Source organism: Cylas formicarius, unplaced genomic scaffold (genome assembly GCF_029955315.1).
Source record: "Cylas formicarius isolate icCylForm1 unplaced genomic scaffold, icCylForm1.1 PGA_scaffold_5__7_contigs__length_24384050, whole genome shotgun sequence".
NCBI lineage: Eukaryota > Metazoa > Arthropoda > Insecta > Coleoptera > Brentidae > Cylas > Cylas formicarius.
The window spans coordinates 19,115,484-19,141,027 of NW_026844341.1; the positions used below are offsets into that span (position 1 = coordinate 19,115,484).

Below are 25,544 nucleotides of genomic sequence, written 5' to 3' on the forward strand. Positions count from 1 at the left end.
GACAGTTGATTAAACCTGTTGCGCCATCTATCCAAGTACCCCGGAACCGCCAAAAAATAAATATTTTTCTTCCACAATAAGAGATTCTTGAATTCATCGTTTTTTTTATGCCGATTGACTGGCGCTTGTTTACGGCTTGTTGGTCTAAGGTCATGATGGATAAAAACGGAATATAAAATAAAGAGATCTTTATTCCAGAAAGTACAAAAGATAAAAACACTACGCGCAAATTCGACAGCTACACCTTGAACAATCAGACGGGAATGTTTACGTGTTGAGCATCAAAAAACAAAATTATTGGGAATTTTCGTCGTCGCCGTTAGCTTTCGGCAGGGCCCGGAACAACTCCTGGAGTCGACGGATGGTGATTTGATCCCTTTCCCAGAGGGCTGCGTTCGCGGACGTCGCTTCGTGCAGGGTCTCTTCTATTGTACCCTTGACAAAGAACTTGTGCACCACGGTAGGCCTGAAACGGATTTGTTTTAAATCGCCCACATTTAACACAAAAAAAAATTGCGCCACTGGTTTTCCACAATTTCAATTGAGATAAGGGTTATCTTTCGATACACTCTTGAACTTGCATCAGTCTGGAACGAGCACTACGCGCGGTTTCATATCGCAACGATGGGTTTCCTATCGACTGTGTTGTTTTCGGCCTTATTCGCTCTGATAGCGTTCAAGATTTATCTGAAATTGGTGATGGCGTGGTGCCGAAGCCAAGTGTGTCTGGTGGGCAAAACCGTGGTCGTCACAGGTGCAAATACAGGTAGATATTTTGCGAGGCTCCGAAAAGTTCCAAAGGTCAGGCTGTAAATGGGGAACAGTTCAAACACCTCTCAAGGGATCCCTCAAAAAAATTTCTTCTTCGATTATAAATTTACCATTTTATTAAAAGATCGTAATCATTTATTGCGTATTCGAGAATTTATTTTATCGACAACGCCTGTTATCGCGTACATGTTTATTTCAGTGAATCAATCGACGAAAAATATATATACGAACTCCGGTAGTTTTAAGTAACAGTGTACGAACCAACATTCAGTATGGGACATGTAAACTACCGACCCACGCAACCTCTCTCTTCCATCTTCGTCTTTATATTTGTAATCTTAATACAATTCTTTATCTCAAAAAAAATTTCCTTCTGATGAATGTTTTGTCCACGCGTTCTAGTAAAATTATTCCTGAAAATACGAAAAATTGTTGTGGGAACAAGAAACCCGTATTCTTCAAAATCGGGGAATAGCAAAAAACGTGTATGGTTTTAACCTATCCTTTTTAATGGAATTGCAACTAATAATAATGGTCCAATAGGTAACACCACTATTACATTTCATAATTGTACTTGTTCCAAGATACTTAATATTTACCATCAACCTGAAACTAATAAAACAAAAACGAAGACTTTGGCACATTTACAAAAACAACAAAAGTTAGGTGGACATCAAGTTGCAAACCAGCTGAGAGAAGAACGAGCCGAATTTGAAAACAACCTTACAAAACAGGCCCCCAGAAAGTTTTACACATAAATTAACGACTCATTAGAGTCAAAGCACGTTAATTGCTTGACAGCTCTGGTGAGTTAGAAACTAAATCAACTAAGATTGCAGATTTGCTGAACAATTCTACAGTGTTTATTTTCAAGAGGATCTAACCTGTGCTACCCTTAGAAACGCTCACGGAAGAAAGATCTAACCTGTGCTACCCTTAGAAACCCTCACGGAAGAAAAAGTTCTAAAAGCTTGAGTTTCAGACTGATAACGTGTCCCCAGTGTTTAAATTAAACTACCCCCCCGCCCCATTGCTGTCTCTTGAAATTTTGAGGTTTTGAGTGGAGTGCCTCATAGTACTGGGACCCCTGTTATTCATAATATATGTCTCTGACCTTGCTGAGCATATGATGTGCAACGTTAGTAGGCATAATAACGATACTAAGATTTTTAGAGACCCAACTTTACAACAGGGGGACCCTAATTGAAGATTTAGCTAAACGGGAAAGATGGACAAAGGACTGGCTGCTGCGTCTCAATGCACACAAATGTACAACCCTATATATAGGTTATAACAATCCTAAATTTGACTATGATATAAATGACTCTGACTTAAGATCCGTAAATGAACAGACACTTCTAGCTGTTTTAATATCTGAGACCCTAAAATGGGAGAGCCAAGTTACAAAGGTAGTAAAACATGGCAACACATATATGATACGACGTGCTTTTAAGGAGATGTCTCAAGAATCTTTTCTTTGAGCCTATAACACTTTCTCCATACTTCCAAAAGGACATAGATTTCTGGAACGGGTTCAGAGAGGAGCAACAAAAATCCCACCATCTTTATCTACGCCTTCGCACAAGGTCTTGCATGGCCACTACTTATCGACTGTTTTCATCAAAAGGACAATAACCTAAGGGGCCATTCACCAAAATTGTGTACTGAACTCTGTCACAATTTCACGACAAAAATTTATACCAAACCATGTTGTAAATGAGTGGAACAGTTTATCAGATGATATTGTGACTGCACCTACCCTGAATAGCTTTAAGAAAACACTTGATAATTTTGTAAATAGACAGTGAACGCAGTGTCAATATGTGACTTCTATATATAGTGCAGTTTTATCGGCTTTGCTGCCTACTGCCAATAGTATAATAATAATAAGTTCGTTAAGGTACTCCATTATTATTACGATGTTTGGCTACATAAAAGTACCAAAAACATTTTTTTCGCAATTTCCATTATTCGTTACCAAGTACTCAAAAATTACCCTGCATTTTCAATGGAATGTTTCACGAATATCGGTTGGTTTTTAACGTTGCCGAGTACTCACAACTAAAAACGTTTTCGAAAAGACGCGAATTAACCAACTTCAAAAGCGGGACGTTTGAACTACCGACCTCGTACAACCCACACCACATTATGACGTGCAAATTAACTTGATTGGCCAGGGGTGGGCTACGAAGCAGCTATCGATTTCGCGAAACGTGGGGCGGAAGTGATCCTCGCGTGTCGGAACGAAGACAAAGCAGCGGAGGCGCGGGACCGGATCAGACGGGAAACCGACAACCCCAACGTATCCTACGTGTTGGTCGATTTCGCGTCGCTGGCGTCGGTCAGACGCTGCGCGGACGAAATCAAGAAAAAGCTGAAACGTTTGGACGTGCTAGTGAACAACGCGGGGTCGGGGAATCAACGCGGCTTCACCGAAGACGGCCTCGACAAGCAGATGCAAACGAACTACTTCGGGCCGTTTCTGCTCACCAATTTGCTACTGGGTAAGTGAAGCGCGGCGCGAATCCCGACCGAAAGGACCTCACGTTTCAGACCTGATCACCAATACGCCCAAGTCGAGGATAGTGAACGTGTCGTCCACCGGAGCGAAATATGCCAAACCGATAGAGTTGGAGTCGTTGAACGATGACCCGGGACCGATCATGATGTACGCGAGAACGAAACTGTGCAACGTGCTGTTCACCATAGAACTGGCTCGGAGACTGAGGGGCACCACGACCACAACTTATTCCCTGCATCCCGGATCGGTCGCCACCGAGATATTCCGGGATTTGTCGCCGCACCTGAGTCTGCTCTACAACTACGCGTTCAAATGGTTCTTCAAGGTGAGCGGGCGCGTAGTTCGAGGATTTTTTTTTCTACCCACGAGAGTTACAGACAGCGACGGAAGGCGCGCAGACGACCATATATTGCGCGGTACAAAAGGGCATCGAGCAGTATACGGGCGAGCATTTCGAAGACTGCAAATATGTGACGAGGTACGAGTCCGCTCGCACCGACGACCCCGAACTGCCCAGGAAGTTGTGGGAAAATAGCGAACTACTAGTCAAACTGAAGTGAAAAAGTTAGGTTTTTTTTCTCCCCTCATTTCTACTCCAAAAAAATTAAAGACGTTTTTAAAGTACTCGGTAAAAATTTGTTCAAATAACTCCTACCTTCTTCTCGAACCCGACGGTTCATTAAGCAAAAATAAAACAAAAAAATACCTAACAGAGTCATGTCGATTAGGCTCTCTAAACAGACTTAAGCACACTTGAAAAAGGCTTTGCAAGACATTCAAACTACCTAAGAGAGTCACGTCCATTGGGCTCTGCAAACATAGAAAAATGTTTTAAAAGTCCAAAATTTACAAACAAAATTACGCTAAACATTACAACACATATTAACCGCACTAAAATCATACACAAAAACAATTTTAAAATGTAAAGACATAAACGTGGAGTCGAAACTTTCAAAGAAATAAAATAAAACAAATAAATAGGAAAACTAAAAATATAAAAAGCGGCAGTAATGACAATAATAAAAGAGATATTCGAACTAAGAGAGTCGCGTCCATTGGGCCCTTTAAATTTAGAAACAATTTTCAAAAAGCCAAACTTTACAAACCCGATTTCGCGAGACATTACAACACATATTAGCCACACTAAAATCATCATAAAAATTAAAACATGACACACATAAAGACAATTTCAAAATATCAAGGCATAAACGTAGAGTCGAAACTTTGAAAATATTAAACGAAATAAATAAATAGTAAAACTAAAAACATAAAAAGCGGCCACATTAATAACCACAATAATAAAAGAGATATTCGAACTACCGATCTCGGGACATTCAAACTACAACCGCTGGCGCCTACCTCGTCTGACCGATCCTGTGGACCCTGCCGATCGCTTGCAGCTCGTCGGCCGGGTTCAGCAGCGGTTCCATCAGGATGACGTGCGTCGCTTCGATGAGGTTCAGTCCCTTAGAGCCGAGACGGATGGGCAGCAGCAGAACGGTGACTTTCAGCGCAGGGTCCTTGAACCTTTTGACCTTTTTCTCGACCGCGCCGCTCCAGGACAACTCCGCCTCGATGCGGTTCTGCGCGAGCGCCATCTTCAGCAATTTCAGTACGCTCGTCCATGTGGAGAACAGCAACACCTTGACGTTCGGATCTTGCGAGCGCAACTTCAACAACAACCGGATCACCGCCTCGATCTTCCGCGAGTAGTTGCCTAGGACCTCGATTTCGTCCTCGCCAACGTGCGAGGCGGGGTCGGCCTTGATGTAAGCCACATCGCGGATATGGTGTTCGACACGGCACAGGCAACACTGGATGATCTCGGGCGCGCGCGACTGTGAGCACGGCGGGGAAAAAAGTGAGAAAACAAGGGCTAGAATGACAGTTTGTATCTAATGTTCATAATTTTACCACAGATTAAATTAAATTAATAAACAAAAAAAATCTATGTATGCATGAACGAGAGGGACAAACTTTATAAAAAAAACTTTATAAATTATATAAAAGAACAAGTACAATTAATTAATTTTTAAAAAACTACATACTATAAAAATATAAGTAAAAAAGACAAAAACAATAGCAAAAAATTACGGGAAAAAATTAGCGAATACACCAACAAATGTAAAAATAAAACTTCATAAGTTTTAAACGAAAATAAGCTACCTGAAAGAAATATATACATAGAATTATCGAGTTTTTCAGTGAACTTTATGTCACTGTGGGCGAGAAGATGGTGTAAAAAGTATTGAAAAACAATCAGCAAATAATCACAGATGAAAATTTCGTTATTACTAATAAACGTTCTATTTTTCTTAACCCTGTTAAAATTTGATTCGGCGCCGGGGTTTGGCAAAATTACATCTTCTCTATTGAAAGAAATTCATGTCCATGTCAGTCTGCCATATTATTAAACTAATGTTTACAAGTGGTAAGTGGCTTTCTCATTTCAAAATTGCTTTAATAAAACCCACTTAAAAAAAGGAGAAAAAAATATTCTTGAGAATTACAGTCTTATTTTAATGTAAAATAAATCTTCGAAAAAGCCTTCGGCTGGTTTTCTTTTTTACTAAAAATCATATAATATCTAATTGCCAGATTGGTTTTACTGATAACAAGTCAACTAATGATATAGAATGAAAACCAGACAAGTTTGACGTTTCTGCCAGGGTCTTCAGCGAGAATACCTGCAGGTAAGTGGTTATTTTTATCTTTATTTGATATTAATTGTTAAGTGGCCACTTTTAAAACACCTGCACGTATCTTTTGCTTCTAATTTGTGGACAGAAACATCTTTTTGCTCTGGTGCTTTCTTTTTTTACATTGCGAGTACCTTGGTGTAATTAATGCCTTGTAAAAGATCCAATTGTTGAGACTTTGAAATTTTGCCCTTTTTAACTCTTATTACTTTTGTTATTATTATTATTATTATTATTTCTTCTTCCCTCTTACTTTTTCATTCATAATACATTTGGATATCTTCGATCAGATTCAAATATTGGGTCCATCATAATTTTATATTGATAATTTTTGCATTTGGCCAAATTCAAAATTGAGGATATTACTGTAAATCTTGTTAGCTTTTAAGATTGCAATTTGTAAGCAAGAATTAGTACATAATTTTTTTTTATATTCATAATTCAAAGTCTCCCTACACATTTCAAAACCTCACCCTGGTATTAGTTGCCGCTGTTTTATCTTTCTCCGAGGCTGGACGTCATGAAAGCTACAGTCCGATTTGCATAATCACACTCAATAAAGTGGACGTGAATCTGTGCCCAGAATATGATGACAACTGACACGAAATAATCAGTCATCACCTAGTCGAGTGACAAGGTCCGCTAGGTCAATAGCCCCCGCTTATCAGAACAAGATTGCTTTCGAAAAAACGTAGCTGGGCGGGGCAACTTCGGAGCGCGTAGCCGCTTTGCGGTTTCTTGTCAATAAAGGGACGCATTGTTTTTCTATCGTGCTCCTGCGGACCACAATGGAACTTTCCCAAAATCGAGGTGTGTATTGTGCATACACCCAGTATAAAGAGTCTTTCACGTATCGCTAAACTGCAAAGCCACGGCAAACTATGATAAATATAAAAATTTGTACAAATGATAGTGATTTCCAATTAGATTTTTTTCAAGTATCTCGCGCAGCCTGTATGATAGACGAAACCTGACACTCTCGACATACTTACTTACTGCTTAAACCAACTTATCTTATTTTTTAGAGTTTTTCATTTACGGCTAATATTTTACCCAACGAAAACGGCAATTTTCAGAGTCTTTTGATTTTTTGCCCATAATCGACACACCTTGTACATAATTGAAAAAAATTTGAATATATAGGTCATAGCATTGGATCTCCCACTTTTTCTGGTCGAAGAATTTTACCGATAGAGTAAATGGTAATTTTTTTTAAAAGATACTGGGTGTAATTTGATTGCACCCAATTTCCACTGTTTCAATTTGAAGTCGATATCTGCAAATTTAAGACACCTAACACATTTCTTATATAGCACAGAATATCTTCAACACCCTATACATTAGGTGAAAACCTTAAATACAAAAGTTTTCGCTGTCTTTTAGTTATAGCTAATACTGTTAGTGGGGACCCATTCGATTTCATCGATTTTTCGAAAGTAACAAGGAGGTTTGAGTAATTGCGTAAATTTGTTATTAAATCTGCCTGCAGTTTGCCTTCATTAGTCACCGCGGTTAAAACAACGGGAAGGTGAGTTTGCCTAACAAAATTAAAATCCCTGGTCGGGAAAATCAGAAGCACGCCCTTACCGCATCCAACCGAACAGCATTGCTAAAACTTTAGTCATGGCTAGGGAGCGATCGGATATTTAGGAAAATGGTAAAAAACTAAGAGTTTTACCCGTTCGAGGAGCCTCTTGAAACAGTCGAGGCAATAGCAGTGGCCGCACGTCAAGATGGTCCAGTTTTTCTCAAGAGCGCCCTTACAGACCGGACACGGATCAGGACTCTGGCCCTCGTACTGCTGCTTCTTCAACGTTTCGAGATAGTTCCGGGTACCGAGCAGCTGATTTAGCTGCTCGGAATTGTACATCTCGTCCGAGCGCAGCGACTCTTCCTGCATGGGCAACTGATTCGGAGAAGACGAGATTTATAACGAAGAAGGAGGCGGAGACCGGGGATAGTTACCTGGCTTTCGTAGATCAAGTTGATGTTTTCGTGCGCGACAGCCGGCTCGTAGCTTAAATTCTTTAGAATACGGTTCGGCTCGATGTTGAACCTCCCTCCCGGGAACGCGTCCTCGGTTTTCATTTGCATTCGCACCTTGCAGATGTCTAGCTCGTCGTAGGCGCACACCAACTGGTCCAGGAGAGTCCAGAACCTCCTCACCTCCTGCCAGACAATTTTTTTGGTTTTGATTTATTACAAGACACAAGTATATTAGTCGGACTGAGGTGGCTTTTACTTGATTAAAATCCATTTAACAGAAATTAAATTAGAACAAAAAATGTGTTCAACAACGGATCATATCTCAACTCCAAGGACAGACAAAATGATTGATAGAAGAACGAAGATATCAATACAAGAAAAGAGATTTACAATAGATTTATGTGAATTATCTCATAGATTTAATCCCATAGAATTTGACTTATTAGACAATAGAATCCAAACATTATTCACAAAAAGTATCAAGACCAAAATCCAAGTTAGACACCCACTTAAAACGCACTAAAATGAACGAATCATGAATTTTACAATAGATTTATCAATTTGACCAACACTACATTCTCTGAGGAAGAGTCCGGATTGCTAAAAAAGGGTTTCAACACCGATACAGAGTTAAATTGTTTAGGGGTTGATTGCGAACTTGGTATTGACGGTCACAACGACAATATCGTAAACAAACATGTATTAGCTAATTTAATAAAATCTCAACTTAATACTACCAGCAAATTCAAGGATCTTTCACATATGTCTATGGTAAAATCAATTAAAAATAAGGCTTCCCGAAATAATGTAATATTTACAAAAGTAGATAAAGGAATGAATCGATTCTCTTGAATATATTACAAAAACGAAACAGTTTCTTAATCCAAATATATACCAAAGTATACAATATGATTGCACCGAATTCTATCAAAAATCAATCAAAACAGTAATTACCGATTGATCACTTTTTAATTACAAGAATAATCATGAACTCCCTCAACCTCCAAAGTTATATTCTTGAATTAAATTAAACGAACAGCATACGCCAATAAGGCCTGTAGTTTTTTTGTAACAGCACCATCAGTTAATTTTTAAACAATATCAATTAAAATTTTAGAATATAATACTGCCTTTAAACCTAGATATGCTGCAAGGTTAAAGACATAAAAATTCCTCCTAAGTCAATTCTAGTTTCACTTAATGTTCAAAACTTATTTCCTAGCATTCCACCAATTGACGTAATAAACATAATAGACAATATTCTCACGCAGAGACAAGTTAACCCTATCATAAAACAAGACTTGCTAGATAGTTTAATAGTTTGTTTAGACAAAAATTATTTTGAATTCAATGGTCAATTTTACATTGCTAAAGAAGGATTAATTATGGGAAACAAAAAAAAATGAGATATTCGAATTTATTACTTAATGACCAATTGGATTTAAATGCTTCTCCGTTGTTAAATTTAAATTTATAACCCTATAACTGTAATTAAAAGTCTATTACTATATATATATATATATATATATATATATATATATATATATATATATATATATATATATATATATATATATATATATATATATATATATTGATAAAGGCACGGTGTTGCCGAAACAGCTGTCAGAAAGCATTAAAAACTGTGAAAATCTGTTCTAATTTAATTAGAAGTACATTAGTATTATTCAACAAATAATAATTTAATCTAACAATACAATACAAATGTGGCTATAAATTAATATTTTCTTTACTGTATAAAGCACATTTTTTCTTAAACAGCTTGACTGAGTTCGAGTTCTTCACTGTATAATTGTATCTTTTTGGCCATAGCTAGTGGTAACTGTAGGAACATAGAACTCTTATGTATGATAAATATTCGAGAAGCAAACTGTGGTTCATTTTATATATAAAAGTCATTATGTTAAGACAAATAAGTTGGTTTACACTTAATAATCCTGTTACTTCCAACATAGTGTTTATATACGTTAAACGATGACATCCTATAATAGAACGCATGGCTTGGTTTTGTTTTTTCTGAAGTACGCTTTTCTCCATCATATTGAGCAAGAAGAGTATAGATGAATAGTAGTTAAAATGTGGTACGATATTGATTTGTATTATTTGTATTAGACCAGTCACTAAGATATGTGTTCATTCTGTTCAGAAGATTTTTACTAGTTATGTATTCTGCATGCTTAGAAAACGTCAAATATTCCAGTGGTATGGCATTAAATTTACCTTTAATACTTAACACTTATATACAAAATTTCCATTTCTTCATTCAGGATTTGTACTACCTCATCAACATCATCTCCTATTAAATACAGCAACGTATCATCATCATCACTTTTTTAAGTGTCGTACAATGTCGTTTATATAGACAATGAAAAGATTCGGCCCTAACAGTGTTCCCTGGGGTACACCAAATTGATTTTCCTTTTGCAAAAAACCTTGTTTCCTGAGTACGGTTTGATAGATGTTTTTTTTTAGTTTCAATTTAATTTTTCAATCAAATGCAATTCAGAATCAACTTTTTTTTCTTTTAACAACCTAGCAGATCAGTGCTACGTTTCAGCAATCTTATAATTTAAATAATTTAATAGTATAATTATAATTTTTCTAGTTTTTCACTTTGCAAAATATTAACACGAATTTTCTTTCTATAAAAGCTGCTGCTTAGCTTGTGACATATTTAAGAAAACAATTATTAAACATCGTCACTTCAAAAACATAAAGGCCTCCCACATAAAAACGTTTTTTTACATTTTATAATACATTCTTTATGTTTCATAGTGGCTGTAAGTTAAGATTTTATAAGAAACTTTTAAGAACGGTATAACACCTTTTTAAAAAGCCTAACACCAATAAATAAATAAATTAACAGAAATGTTTTGGATAAAATACTACGAAACTTGGATATCTTACAAAAGTGACAACGGCAATGGTTTTCTTATAAACCTCTTAAAACCGTTAAAAATGTAAAGTTTCTTATAAACCCCGTTACCTTGAACTCCTTCTTGAAGAGGTCGAACAATGCGACGTCCATCTCACCGTCGGCTATTAACTCTGGCCGTCCGTTCTTTGTTTTGAGCAGTGCGAGCAACGCTGCGAACATATAAACGGCAACGTCAAACGATACTCCAGCCCCGCCCCCTAGACCTCCGCTTACATTTGAGCAGCAACTCCTCCACGGTCGGCTTCCAGCTGCCAGTCAGGCCCATGTCGATGAACATCTCTACGCGTTTCTTCATGTGGAAGAGGCGGACCTCGTAATCCTTTAAGCGGCAATTCGCCAGGCACAGTTTGCACTTTTTGGACGTTTTCGATTGCTTCTGGGGCCGCAGGTGGCAATTCATCGCTTGCGTGACGATGTCCGCAGAGATCACCATGCTTCCCGGGCTGTCACCCTCGTAGTAAAGGCTGTTGACGGCGTCGAACGCGCTGGCGCGCAGTTGATCGATGTCCTGGCGCCAACGGTCGGCGTTTACCAGTAGCATCATCGGGGAACGACCGACCAGCCTGCAGGACATTTGAACTACCGCATTTGCATTTCCGTTTATTTCAAATAGAACAACGAGTCAATAGAACAGTTCAATACGCAAGTTACGCGAAAACCAATAACAATTAATCTATAACCGGGCGTTCCTCCGATGAGGGTCCAAAAAACTTAATTCTGAGAAATTGCGATTTTTATTTAGGGAGACTACTCTAGAACACGGTAAACAAAAATAAGATTATATATAATTATTACTAACTTGAACTAAATACTTTTTGACAGAGTATACAAAAAACATATAATACTTCAATGACAAGTATAAAAAAGAAAGTTTGATTCCAATACAAAAATAATGGCCATAAAGATGAAGGTCCATAATCTATTATTGTAATCTTATCAATGTGATATTGCTGTAAAAAAAATCTTGCGCTACTATGTCATTTATAAGTCAAACCATAATAATTATTTAAAGGATCGGGATAAAAAACTAAAACGTCAGAATAGAAAAATATTCCTTCTGGTTGACATTTGTGCAGCTCATCCAAAAAATCTAATCCTTTTAAATATCAGATTAGGGTTTTTGCCTCCAAATAACACCTCAGTCGTCCAACTAATGAATCAGGGCATAATAAAATGCCTTAAGACATATTACCGCAAATATTTTTTGTATCTTTTGATCCAGTCATTTGAAAATAAGAAACCTTTCAACGTCACTATCCTAGATTCCATAAAATTACTTCAACCACTATTTCAAACTGCTTTCGACACGCAGGTCTGATATGTAACTGATGATATTATGCAATTGTTCTGGAAGGTTGAGAAGCACACCGAGAATATGAAATTTGTATTAAGAAAAAATAAGCAACCAAAAATAACGATTTTTTTACTCAAAAAGAATAAAGTACACATGTATTTTTTCTTGTATATTGTAAAGTTTATATAGATAGATAAGTTTTTAGTTTAGGTAGTTTAGTTACATTCGTGTTTTAGTACCTATATTGATGTTTATTAGTTTTCTATTTTTATATAAAATGAAAATATGTAGATTGAAGAATAATGAAAATTTTCAAGCAGAAGAAGTATTTATTGTGTGCGCACACAGCCACGAATACGTGGCACGTAGGATGGCGAAGCAACAAAAATACACTACCGACACCCTCTACGAACTAGATTCTAGCTAAACTCTATATAATAAATATGCTACAGCTTTTTTCTGTTTCGTCCCATAATTATAAAGCTAAGTTACAGGATACTTTTCACAATAAAGTAAATGGTTCTCGAGAAAATACTTGTTTTCGGAAACCATGCAGTACTCCGTAACAGTAAATGACGTCATCGGGTCTAGATTGAGTGCAAGAAATAGCGACTGTTGCATGGAGTTTTTCACATATCTCGAGAAGCGTGTGTGATAGACGAAAACTGTAAATGCAAACTGTACGCCTCGGTGCGGCCTTTATTACTGTGTAGACCAAAGAGCCATATTTTTCAGGGTCTTTTAGATTTCTGTCTATATTTGAAAAGTCCTGTACATAATCGAAAAAATGCTTAAAACAAAAGTTATAGAACTGGATCTCCCGCATTTCTAGGTTCACAAATTTTCCCGATAATTTATTTCTGGAATTCAAAATTTTATTTTTTTTTATTGCTTTGCGACATTTAAATGCGCCCAACTTCTACAAATCAGATGTGGGTATGGACATCTACTTTCCTGTCAAATTTCAAGTCGATAACTGCAAACTTCAGACACCCATGACTTTTTTGAATATTGCACAAAATATTCCAAACACCCTGTAAAATATGTAAAAACTTTAAATACAAAAGCCTATATTGCCATGTAAAAGAATCTGATGACTGAAACATAGTATTTTAGTTATAGCGAATTTTCACATTTTTTAAAAATTATAAATACAACTATGGAGCCTAATACTTTGCACCTTCTCGCCCAAAAATTTTTACGATCCCGTAAACAATTTTCGATATACATTTTTTCTGGAACCCTTGCGAAACGTGGTTTTCCAATTTTTTTTTTAATATACTTCGCGACCCCCCAGTCCCCCCAATTTGAATAGGTTCCGTCAGGGGACTAATCGCTATTCGCTTGCTTTCGCGATAGCTTCGAATTTCGGACACTTATCGTGTTTCATAGCAATGTTCGAAAAACAGTCGAAAAAAGATGGCCGCCGTGGTTTTATCAGAAGCATTCTTTACTGGCTTATGTGTCCCGTGGACTGCTTAAAAGCAGCCAAATTTGAATGCCGTATGGCGAACCGTTCAAGAGTTATAGCCAATTAAAACCCAGTCTACAGAGAAACGGAGAAAAGAGAACAGAGAAACGGACAGACAAAAACATGAAAACGTTTTTTTCGACGCTGATTCTATCTGTACCGATGCCGACACTGTACGACGCACTTTTTGCGAGATACAATATATTTCGGGATTTGTAATAAAAAGCTATAAGCTACCAACAGATACGACTTTGTTTCTCAAAATATTCTCAAAAAATCAGGACTATATGGTGGATGGCTCATCAAATCAACGTTTTTAATGCTCAAAAACTTCTTTGTTTGCACTGATTGTCGTCGTGGAGAGTGATTCGTCTTCGGCGGTTGGTTTTTCTAATTTCTGAAGACTTTCGGCAAACACATAGTTGTGTACCATTCAGAATTGACTGTTTTATCAAATGACTAAATGTTCATACAAAATTGTATATACGGTGGTCCCACTAATGCCCAAGGATACCTCAATCTCATGGTAAGTCACATCACGACCCTGCAAAATCAGTTTAAGAGATAAAAATTAGTCCTAGATGGTGCTTTAACTCCAAGGGTCGAATTAAGTTCATTGATGCATTGTTGCGTTGTTGTCCACGTCTAAGGTTGTAAAAAATTATTGCAAGAAAATGCTCCCGATTAAGTTGCATTTTTAACGGTCACAATTTTTTTAATTTATCACAAAAAACACAAACAACACCCATTCGCCAAAACCTAACTGAGTAAACCTATCCTCAAAATGTGAAACTTAGTCGCCAGATGGCAGGACTAGTTTAAGAAAATCCCGAAATATAAAGGGCAACCCTCGCATAGGTTTGGTTGCCAACCGCGTATACTTGCGAATCTTGGAAATTTAGGTTTCGCTATTTTTTTACTTTTGACACCACATTGATCGACGGCCTGTCTAAATTTCTACTAACTTGCCGTCGACGTTGGCGTTTTCCGCAGCCGCCTCGATCCTGTTGAGCAGATCGTCCTCGAGGTCGTTCGCCTGGACCCACACCAGACCGCGGGAGAACCACTGCCCCTCCTCGAGCAAAAACTGTTCCTGCGTCTTGACGATGTTGCCCGTGATTGCGGCCACCGAGCTCCGGGCGGACGCGCACTCTGACACGAACTTGTCGATGTAGCGTTGCTCCAGGTCGGCGCAGTCCCTCCGCAGCGTGTCGTCTCGCAGTGTATGCTCGGAAGTAGGGGGATGCGCTTCCAGCACCTCCGCCAAGTTATGCATAGCGTGTATCAACGGCAACTTATCTGACACGGAACACACGGCAGTAGTTCAAACGTACGGAGGCGTTCCCTATAATCTACCTATGGTCAGTTTGCCCTTTTTCTCCTCTCCCGACATTTCCGAGGCCAACTGCAAGACCTTCCTATACTCCCTGATCGCGTTCTCGGGCTTCTGCATCAGCAGATACACGCCGGCCAGACCTGAAACGCGCGCTGTTACAATAATAATAATAATAATACACTGTCTTTATTGAAAATCAAGATACAGTGAAAATTCAAAAATGTTAATGCCTTTATCGGTATGTATACGAGCACACCATTGTTTCAATCAGTTCTAATTTGACTTAGTGAATACGGCGAGCATGGCGAGTAAGCGAAACATTTTACCTCTAGATGACAAAGTTGCTTTAATTTGGGAGATTGAACGGGGAGAAAAGAAAAGTCATGTTGGACGTCGATACAGACTTACACCGTCGACTGTATCCACCTTTTGGAAGTGCAAAGAAAAAATGATTCAGGCTGCAGCGGCAGGCAGTTCTAGTAAAAAACTAAGAAAGCCAAAAAAGTGGTTCCAACAGCAACGTCTTAAAAATGTTCCACTCTCCGAACCTACCGTAAAATTAAAAGCAGAAAAGTTTGCTGAACAGCTTGCCATTATCGATTTCGAGGCTTCGGAAATATGGTATAAATTACGGACAGATAACTAGCGAAGCTCGTGATGTCGACAGAAACGGCACTAACGATTGGTTGGAGAAGACGTGGCCAAAACTAGCAGAAAAGTACCCTGCTGACGAGACTGGACTCTTAAATTTCGTAGGGAAAAGTGTCTGGGTGGAAAACTTTCTAAAGAACAGTGTTAGTAGCTGCCAATATGAGTGGGAGAGAAAAAAGAAAGCTAGTCGTGATTGGAAAATCAACTAACCCGCGATGTTTTAAGAACATCAATCAATTCATCAATTTTTGAAGAGGAGATACGGAAATGCGATGCGGAATTAAAGGGGAGGAAAACATTACTTTTCTTAGATAACTGCTCTGCGCATCCCCATATTCCAAATCTGCGGAATATTGAATCGGCATTTCTTTCAGCCATAACAACAAGTGTATTACAGCTGATGGACCAGAGAGTAATAAAAATTCTTAAGAGTCGATACAGGAACAACATTTTAATGGAAATGATCGAGTCCGCAGACAAATTTTCCATTAATATGGTAGATGCAGTCAACTTTATTAGTAAAGCTTGGAAAGAGGTGACATCAGAAACAATTCAACACTCCTATCTTCATGCAGGACTTATTACCCAGAGAAAATCGAAAATAAGCGGAAGTATTAGTTTTTAACATATTAACATTGAAATCTCCGCCAAACATCAAAAAATCAAATTGAGGAATAAGTGCGGAAAGGACGCCTTCCAGAGAGTCAAGACATTCAGGTAAGTTAAATGTTGGAGGTCTATAAACTGTTCCCAGATACAATCTTTTTCCTTCAATCTTAATAGACAACCATAATTGTTCTAAACTATCGTTATTAATATATTCCGATATATCTACAGCTCTAACTTCAAAATGACTGCGTGTTTCACGGTCACGCCTTATGCTATAACCATCAATCATTAAGTACAAGAGTTAAAAGCCAAGTTTCCGAAAGACCCGCAAAGTGGAGTCCAGAATCCAAAATAAATGGGGAAAAATGAACAAAGTGATCTTACATTTAAATGAGCAAAAGCGCAAGAATCGCTAGGCATTCGTATCTTAACTGTTGACAGCGTGACACGCCCACCTCGCGCCCTTACCGTTAATGGCGGATATCAAGGCGCGCAGCCTGTCCTCGCACTCGCTTTTGTTCTTGGAAATGAGCGCATCCAGCAGTTCCTTCATAGACGTGCATGTCCGTTTCAGAGCAAGGTGGCGGCCCTTGCCGCTCACGGCGCTCGGGTCCGAGCAGGCCTGCCTCAGCGCCAGCAACGGCGCCAGCAACTGAAACACCACCGCGGGCTTACAAATGAAACAAAAAATCAACTTAATGGATTTACGTTGTTCATGTCCTGCCGGTCCATTTTATCGAGAAGAAGGTCCGGATTGAACCGTCCCGCGATATTCAGGAATGTTTTCGCGCTCAACTCGTGCTCAGAATTGTAGAAGAACTTCTCCACCGCAGAAAACTCCAACGCGTGAAGTTCGTATGTCTGATGGGGAATGTTCATCTGAGAAATTAATAATAATATCACACTACAAAATATTAGATGGTACCACATTTAAGGCAAGCAAAAGGCCTAATAAAACGCAAATATCCAGCGAAGCCAGACACTGTTTGAGCCTCAATTTGATGTAAACCAAATTACCCTAAGAACAAAAATAAATATGTTACGCAGCGTTTATAATTAGAGTTCGGATTTTTATGCACAGAAAATGCTTAAAATATGCTTTTTTCTACCACCTATGTACTTTTAGGCCCTTTATTTGTTACATATATTGTTTAATGAAAATCCAGGAAAGAATAGTCAAACAACTACAAAAATTACATTACATAAAAATAATAATACTTAATTAGGACTATTTATTAACCTTAGCTAACAATAAATTAATGACTTATATCTATATACTTATACCTAACCTACATTAACGCATTATGGTAAAAACTATTCAGTTTTACAATCAGACCTATTATTATTATTGTACCAATTGACAATTAACTTTTCTACGGTTAATTTTTATCTTTTATTGCTTAATATGCTTTTGTACTTGGAGAACGTCTTTTCGACGTCGACCGAAGTAATTGGCGCGAATTTTAATGATGCAAGATGTTCTGGTTCCAAATAATGTAAATCGTTATCAACGGTCGCATCTAATGATAAAATTGTAAGTAACTTTTAAAAAAAATCAATGAAATTTGTCAAGAATAATTTTCCCTATTCTGCTTGGAACTTTTTTCAACAAATGTTCGTACTCTTCTACTACTGAAATTGACTCTAGCAAAGTTGGGTCTCTAATATTTTAATAAAACCACTTAAAGAAATAAAATTAGCCTTAGTCGACTGATCGATAAGTTCACATTCTTCATATAAACTTTTAGTTTTTTAATTGAATCAGCTGAACCTGAAAAGTATAATACAATGATTTTTATTTGATTAATTTTCAGAAGAGGTTGTTAAAATCACATTAGATAAAAGCGTCAAAGAAAAAAGGGACGAGGGCTTAATTAATGTTGGGTAACGGCTATGAAACAGAAAGTCCACAATATTGCAGATACTTATAATCTTATCCGTTTGAAAAATCCCAGTAATAAAAACTAATGCATGAGTTTATTTTGTGCTCGAAAAATAGAAAATATTCACCTTATGTACAACAACTAAAAATATTTTATGCGAAATATGTAATTTTTTGATATCGTTAATCTAATTATTTCATTCTAAAACGGGTATATCCACAATATTGGGTTGATATTCCTAATAATAAAAAAGATGCTTTTTACATAAAATCCTAACTCTATTTATAATACATTAATCATTAAATATAGGACAATAAGTCACAGGAGAAAGGAGGAGGGTAATGGTAAACAGAAGAGTGGTTTTCTGATACAGAAATTACTGAGTTCCAAGAATACCGGTTGTAAAAGTTTTGGGGTTGATATTGTTAAATCGAAAAGACAAATTATTTATTATATTATATAAATTTTTAGATTTTAGATTCAAGTCATGAACACCTGTAGAAAAAGTGATTTTGTTAAAAAGGTATTCAGGAGATTTATACTTAATTAATTTAAAATAGAATGTAGCACGGGATAACCCAAACCTATTGCATGTGTCAAGCCAACCCGAAAAGGTATGGAGAAATATGATCCTGTCGGCGAACTCATTAAACAACATAGCACAGCAATGATTGAACTGTGACAACACGATGGATTCACAAAGCAATTTCTTTGTAACAATTGGAAGAAAATATCTATGAATGTATATTAACTTTAAATTCCCACATGCTATTCTCAGTCTGTTTGTAATGTGATCCTTGAAAAGCAGCCTAGAGTCCAAGATCAATCCTAAACTTTTCGATGTACACGAGTATAGTATAGCAGTGTCATTAATTTTTATGACAGTTTTGTTTTTGACATTACCTACCTAACAGTCATGGACGATGGAATGCAATTTTATAAAAGTTTCTTTAAATCAGTGTTAACAAGACTTCATACATTTATTTCTTAAAGTAATATTTAATTTATCATCGCCTATTGCCTTAGAATTAATGTTTTTTATTACATAAAATATTTCACCCTCTGTAGCTCTCGATCGACATTTTCTAATTGATTGCTCTCATCGAAATTGTTTAATTCTTGATCTGGTATTTTATTATTTTCGACAGAGTTTATAAAAAAACTGATTCAGATCATTGGAACTTCGCAAATTATTTGGTATAATAATTTCTTTAGACCTACTGAGTATTTTCAACTCTGTACCACGTGTCCTTCGAATTTGAATTTTGAAATTTATGACGCGGATATACTTTTTTTTCGCGGCATATCGCTGACGGAAGGCGATTCATTTTTTCTTAGGTTAGGTCGGCGGGGGCGGAGAGGTGTGGGGTTACGCCTACTGCAACCCCCTTTGGTTGTCTACTGGTATAAGTGAGTGAGTGAGCAGGAAGTTTTTTCTTAGTTTTTACATCAATTTGATATTGAATTGATATACGTGAAAAGTGACCCACCTGATCCCACACTGAACGTTTGGACGTCCTCCACAGCACCTTACCGAGAAAATCGTACATCGCGTCCTTGTCGCCATTCAGGTACGGGTCGTACAGCGCGTACCTCCACGCATCATGGTCGTTGTAGGGCGCCATCTGAAGGTAATCGACGAGTCCGTAGAGATCTAGAGTTACCACAAAACCGGAGAGGGGGAGGGCCTCACGATAATGTCGTGGCCGCGCGTTACCTGATAAGTTTTTGGAGATAGGCGTGCCCGTTACTGCCCAACGGTGAGCGGCGGTGATTTTCTGAGCCATCGCGGACACCATGCAACCAGTGGACTCGACCGCCTGCGCCTCGTCGATGCAGAGACGCCACCATTTGATGCGAATCAGCGGGCTGCCGCCTGGCCAATATTTACGCGGCCGGCGCAGATTCAACTCCTGACGTCACGTATCCCGAAAGTCACATCAGATTGTTGTAGTAAAAAATAAATACATTAAAAATGTTTCTGCGTTGAACTTTAATAATCTTGTTGGGAGATAAGAATGTTAATCAATAACTTTATTAAATAATGAAAGTGGTCTACCAGCTAGCTAGAAAATAGGTTGAAACCGTCAACTCAAATGAAAGAGTCAGCACCAACCAAAAACTACTGCGTAGAATTAATAGAACTTTTTCACACACAAGCCTTGCAATATCAGCGCTCAAGACGTATATGGTTATGCGACTTAAGTGTGAAGTTGGTTTCGAAAAAACGTAATTAAGTCCTCTGACGGGAAAAAACGAAATGACTTTCCGAACAACCTTATAATTTATAGACTCCAAAATTCTGGGATCTACTAGATTTAGATTTATTGTTTTTAACAAATTTTCCTAGGGTGTTATTAGTTTTAAAAGCAATTTTGAGGCCACATTTCGAGAGATGATCTGAAACTTTATTACTAGGTTCTCCTATGTATGTTAATGTTTTAAAACCTTGAGATAGCGGGGATATATAGAGTTCAAAGTTTTTTGAAATTGTTTCTTAGTTAAGATTTTATCTATCAGTGACGGGTCATAGCCATTGTTGAATGCAATTTGTTTTATAATATTTAATGCTTTTTCAAAGTTTATTGCGGAAAGAGGGATAGTTATCAGCCTATGAATAAAAAAATAAAAGGCAGCCATTTTGTGTGTATAGGGATGGTTTGAACTCTCATGTATTATGGTGTCTGTGTGTGAAGGTTTATGGTATATTAAAAAATCTAATTTGTTTTGTGCTTTAGTCATCGTTAAATCCAAGACATTTAAAGAGTTATTTTGTTCGATTTCAGTAGTAAATTTTATGCGATTGTGTAATGAGTTGATATAATTTAATTGTCTCAGTCGTAAAAACATCATCCACATATCTGTACCACCAAAGAAAACTTTTAAATAACGGATGTTCAAGTATAATATTTTCCAGATTGTTGAAGTGGGTTTCCCATAATTAGTCCTTCTTTAGAAATATAAAACTGACCATTAAATTCAAAGTAAATTTAGGTTTGAAGTCTGTGTAATTTTCTAAAATATTTATTAATCTTGTGGACAGTTTGACAGATGGTGCTGTTACAAAAGACACAACCGGCCTGATTTTCATATTCTGTTTATGTAATTTAATTAGAGAGTATAATTTTGGGGGTTGCGGATTCAATATTTTTAGTTGATATTTACCGTCTTATTAAAAAGTGAGGATTCTTTAAGTAATTCTTTGATTTGTCTCTGTATGTTTCGGTAGGTTCGTGTTGAATATGTTAGTATAGTTCTGGTTTACGAAATTGATGGGTGTTAGAAATGTATTCTGAAGAATTAATCGCTATGACTGTCTTTCCTTTATCCGCTCGAGTAAATACTATATCGTTCTGGGAATTAAGGGCATTTGGGAAAGATCTTGATGTTTTTTGCTAGTTGAAACTTGTGATTTAATTAAATTACCTAAAATGTGTTCGTTTGGGTTAGGATCGTAATTGGCGATAGCCAATTCACACTCGACGCCTAAATTATCTAAATCTCAATGTAATACCTCACATTAAGTAATTACTACCTGTTTTGTATTTATAAACATCGGTACCGTTTGATATTCGCATTTGATAAAGGCACGGTGTTGCCGAAATAGCTGTCATTTAAATATATTTACGTGAAAATCTGAACGTTTGTTCTTTTTTAATGGATTTTTATCAAGTAAAAGTCACTTCAGTACAATTAATAAGTGTATGTAATAATAAATGTATATGTTTATAAAACACATACATTTTTTAACGATTAAGCATTATTCTTTAGCCCGTTACGATCCTCTAGTTATTACAAATGGCCCGTCTTAAAACAAGTTTCCCCACCACGGGACTAGGGGGTCAGGAAGTGTTTTTTTAAAAATAAACAATCGCGTTTGCAAGGATCTATAGGCACAATTTTAGAACCAGGAAACGCCGGAGATCTGGGACTATGACAGCTGTCATTTAAATATACATATTTATGTGAAAATCTGAACAACGTTTGTTCTTATTTAACTATACGCTTATTACTTTAATAGTACAAAAGGTACGAAAATTGTAAACACAAAATATAAAACGAATTTAATGTAGTTCTTGATGTGAAGCATTATCATTTTATTTTCTGGTGTCGTTACTGGTTGATGGTGCATGAGAAAAATGAAATTGCGACTGTTTTATCAAAATTTCATCATAGTCCCGTTCCATTTGCGAAGCAGAAATTCTTAAAACTGATGAAAGGTGCTCATCTGCAATTCCGTTTCTTAAAGAAGTTTTCCTAAGCTTCACTGTTGTTGTTATTATCTAAATTTTTATAAAATTCTAGCAATGGTACTGTATGAAAAGTTTGTTTCAGGAGAGTGTTACAGTTAAGTTGAAATTTTGCACCAACTTCTTCGTAATTAACGTTGAATGGGGTCGCAAAAATACTGATTTATGAAGATAGTTTTCTCGAACTAATTTCGAATTTTTAATCTTATTTGATATAGTGAATTTTAAAGATTGTATTCTTGGAAAATGAGAAAAATCAGATATAGAGATCGTGAAGAAACTGATTTTTCCCTTGCAATTTGAGATTAAGTTTATTCATGTGTACGAGGAGGTCTGTGAAAAAAGCGAAATCAGAGGGCCACGTTTCGTTTTCTAAGACGTCATATTGATTACAAATATCTTTATCAAGAAGAAAATTCACAATATCGTCTTTTAAATCCCGAATTCTTTCGAATACTTTTCCAGCACTTAACCAACGAACTTTTGAATATCGGATATCGGAATGCTCAGCATGTAAGGACTCCAAAAACTGTTGAAACTGGCGATGGGGCTAGGGCCTAACCCTCCCAATTTCAATTTTTATTACTCTCAAAAAGAATCGATTTCATCGATTTTTCGAAAGTAACAAGAATACCAACCCAATAATAATAATAATAATAATAACCTTGTTAATTTCAGTGAGCTTTAGCTCTGACTGTAGCACATTGTATGTTGTGACGACTATGTCAAATTTATTCAACTCGGTCGGGTATATGGGCGTGGCGGCGGCGAACCCGTCGTACCTCAGCACTTTCAACCTAAACGTTCATATGGCGTTTATTTCAGTCTCATAACGAACACCTGCGAAAGTCACCTGGGCTTCAAATGTGTCTCGATCTCCGTGCACCACTGTTTCTGTAAAGTCCGAGGCGTTACGATCAACGTGGCGCCCGACTCGAGAAGCGGCTGATGTAACCAACACTGGGGACACATGTAGGGGTCGCTATTGTGAACGCTGTACCCCAAACACTGGCGGTGTTGACGTTTTCCACATTCGTGACACTTGACAATGCCTGAAATGAATGTGTTGACCCTTGCCCATGTAAGAATGCCATTTTCTTTACTCAGATCAAGGGAGCTACCGCATATACACTGCACTTTCGGCTCCTCGGGTTTAGCCCTGGTTCCGACAGTAGAGTATCTGCTCAAAGACTGGGTGTATAACTTGTGCAAGGTCTGGTAAGTAGTGGACTTTGCGAGCTGTTCACTAAGCTGATACAATTTTAGTAACTGACTTGCAATTAACTTAGAGGCGCCAATTTTACTCTTACCTTGGCTCTTTCAGTACTTGAAGTTGAAGCACCCGACTCCTCTTGCACAGACTTTGGCTTCTGAGTTTTGATAATCAGCTTTGAGTCTGAACTGGATTTCTCGCCATCGAAGGCGCCTTTTAGTCTGGGATTCAATAAAATGCAGGCCAGTACCTCTACGGTTTTGCCGAGACCCATCTCATCTGCCAATATACCCCCGCTCCACGATGAGTTCACTAGGGAAGGTTCTTTACCTACCCAACCCGTATATTTGTCGAAATAGAGAACGACGCCCGATTGTAAAGTGAATTTTCGAAGAAGGGGATGCAGCGAGCCTAAAACTTAACTCTGTAGTGGAGGCAGTGGATAGGAGATTCTATACCGTTAAAATTATCCGCGACAGTTTCTCTGTATATCATCCACCTCACCGCCTTTTCTTGATATGGTCTTAACTTCGGTCTTAAATGGTGAAGATGCATACCTTGTTGGTATATATTAGACAGGTCTACTTTTCTATCAGCTAACCTTGAATACAATACATCGAGCTCGATGTTGCTCAGCGAGCTTTGGTACTTTGGCTCCTCTAAAAAACGCATAGGTACCAATTCCGACAGAGCCCCACCAAAGAACATACCGGAATTGATACAGCCTGTATTGAAAAGCAAACCAAAGACGCACTTGACGCATCTTCCCATTTTAGGAGAAATCTTTGGCAGAGGCAATGACTTTAGGTACCATTTAAAATACACCTCGATGTCGCGGGAGTAAGGCTCGACAAAAAATACGTTCAGTTCCAAAAGTTCTGAAATCGGGAACAAGTCACGACCGCTCTACCCCCAACAATTAAAATAACCTTTCAAAAAATTTAGATTTGTATCTGGAATCACCCTGACAATCCTACTACCACAGTGAAAAATCAATCGCTCAATTATTTCATTCTCAACCCGTTCAAATTCAATACTACAGCCATTAAATTCATCCGGGAACCTATCACCACTTCGCCCAATTTTTGTTTCGCCCAGGTAATATTGCTTTGATGCGATTTCCACAGAAGGCACTGTGTAATTTCTTGCCGCTCTTTTATTTTTCGCGGAACTGAATTTACGTTTTTTGATTACAGGTATAAACTCGTTATGAATATTCAAACTACAATTCCCGGCCAGGGCAAGCATTCTTTTCGGTGAGTTTTTATTCCTAACCATTTTGAAAATTATTTCAAAAAACAGCAAAATAAAATAACCAACCACCACTGAACCGTCTCCACCACTAATCAACAACCTAACCATAACATCCCAAGATTGCTTTTATTACATTGCTGTGTGCACAGACCACTAAACGATACGGGTCTGAGATCGAGACGAATAGAATGTTATATAGGTATTCCATGTCAAAGCAAGAGACCCAAGACACACATAGAAACAAAAAAGAAAATTGATATGAATAATTTGGCTACGATAGAGATGGGAATGATCTTCTGCGCATGCCTCTACATTTCACTCACTAAGTTACACGTCGTACCATTTTCTTTCTAAACATCGATATCCACACACTTAACTTTAAATGGACATATTTTGAGAAAATACTGCTGAATAAACACAACATCCAGACTTATTAATAAACTGTCAGCGAGAAAGTAAATACAGATGGTGCTCGTGAATGACTCTGCCATTTGCCCGCAAAACTGAAAATGTTTCCTGTTTTATTATATTAAGTTATAAAACAAAAATGGAAAATTGAATTTAAAAAAGTGTGAATTTGTTAGTTTTGGTTTTTTACTAATAACTAAGTACAATAAAAGCCAACACTTAGACTAAATATTTTTAAT

At 37.4% G+C, this 25,544-nt stretch overlaps 2 protein-coding genes across 3 annotated transcripts; one reads left to right on the top strand and one right to left on the bottom strand.

Annotated features, from left to right (window-relative positions):
- Window positions 1-149: 149 nt before the first annotated feature.
- LOC132701901 (E3 ubiquitin-protein ligase SHPRH) lies at window positions 150-25,011 on the bottom strand. Of its 2 annotated transcripts, XM_060670192.1 has the most exons (19): window positions 24,573-25,010; window positions 24,354-24,521; window positions 24,102-24,302; window positions 23,741-24,054; window positions 23,534-23,681; window positions 23,284-23,482; window positions 23,095-23,227; window positions 19,898-20,093; window positions 19,671-19,834; window positions 17,006-17,176; window positions 16,766-16,949; window positions 15,058-15,177; window positions 14,667-15,000; window positions 11,150-11,499; window positions 10,985-11,085; window positions 7,957-8,160; window positions 7,670-7,897; window positions 4,652-5,130; window positions 150-466 (listed from the first exon to the last, which is right to left on the bottom strand). In XM_060670192.1, exons 1-19 carry the CDS (start codon window positions 25,003-25,005, stop codon window positions 295-297), a joined length of 4,299 nt encoding a protein of 1,432 aa, XP_060526175.1. In that variant the 5' UTR covers window positions 25,006-25,010; the 3' UTR covers window positions 150-294. The 2 variants fall into 2 exon arrangements, with proteins under 2 accessions (XP_060526175.1, XP_060526176.1); XM_060670193.1 differs by lacking the exon at window positions 150-466 and having other exon boundaries at window positions 5,036-7,606; window positions 24,573-25,011.
- On the top strand, window positions 481-4,195 carry LOC132701905 (retinol dehydrogenase 11-like). Its single transcript, XM_060670201.1, has 4 exons — window positions 481-766; window positions 2,949-3,275; window positions 3,325-3,617; window positions 3,670-4,195. The coding sequence occupies exons 1-4, from the start codon at window positions 625-627 to the stop codon at window positions 3,850-3,852; spliced, it is 945 nt and encodes a 314-aa protein (XP_060526184.1). The 5' UTR covers window positions 481-624; the 3' UTR covers window positions 3,853-4,195.
- Window positions 25,012-25,544: the final 533 nt, after the last annotated feature.

What these genes read in the sequence shown, in the direction of transcription:
- LOC132701905 (XM_060670201.1), top strand. Translation starts at nt 625, where the DNA reads ATGGGTTTCCTATCGACTGTGTTGTTTTCGGCCTTATTCGCTCTGATA. An exon ending in CGTCACAGGTGCAAATACAG is followed by an intron (nt 767 to 2,948) that starts GTAGATATTTTG and finishes TTGATTGGCCAG; the next exon opens with GGGTGGGCTACGAAGCAGCT. An exon ending in CGTTCAAATGGTTCTTCAAG is followed by an intron (nt 3,618 to 3,669) that starts GTGAGCGGGCGC and finishes CGAGAGTTACAG; the next exon opens with ACAGCGACGGAAGGCGCGCA.
- LOC132701901 (XM_060670192.1), bottom strand. Translation starts at nt 25,005, where the DNA reads ATGGTTAGGTTGTTGATTAGTGGTGGAGACGGTTCAGTGGTGGTTGGT. An exon ending in TACAGGCTGTATCAATTCCG is followed by an intron (nt 24,303 to 24,353) that starts GTATGTTCTTTG and finishes TGCGTTTTTTAG; the next exon opens with AGGAGCCAAAGTACCAAAGC. An exon ending in TGTCGCGGATAATTTTAACG is followed by an intron (nt 24,055 to 24,101) that starts GTATAGAATCTC and finishes GTTAAGTTTTAG; the next exon opens with GCTCGCTGCATCCCCTTCTT.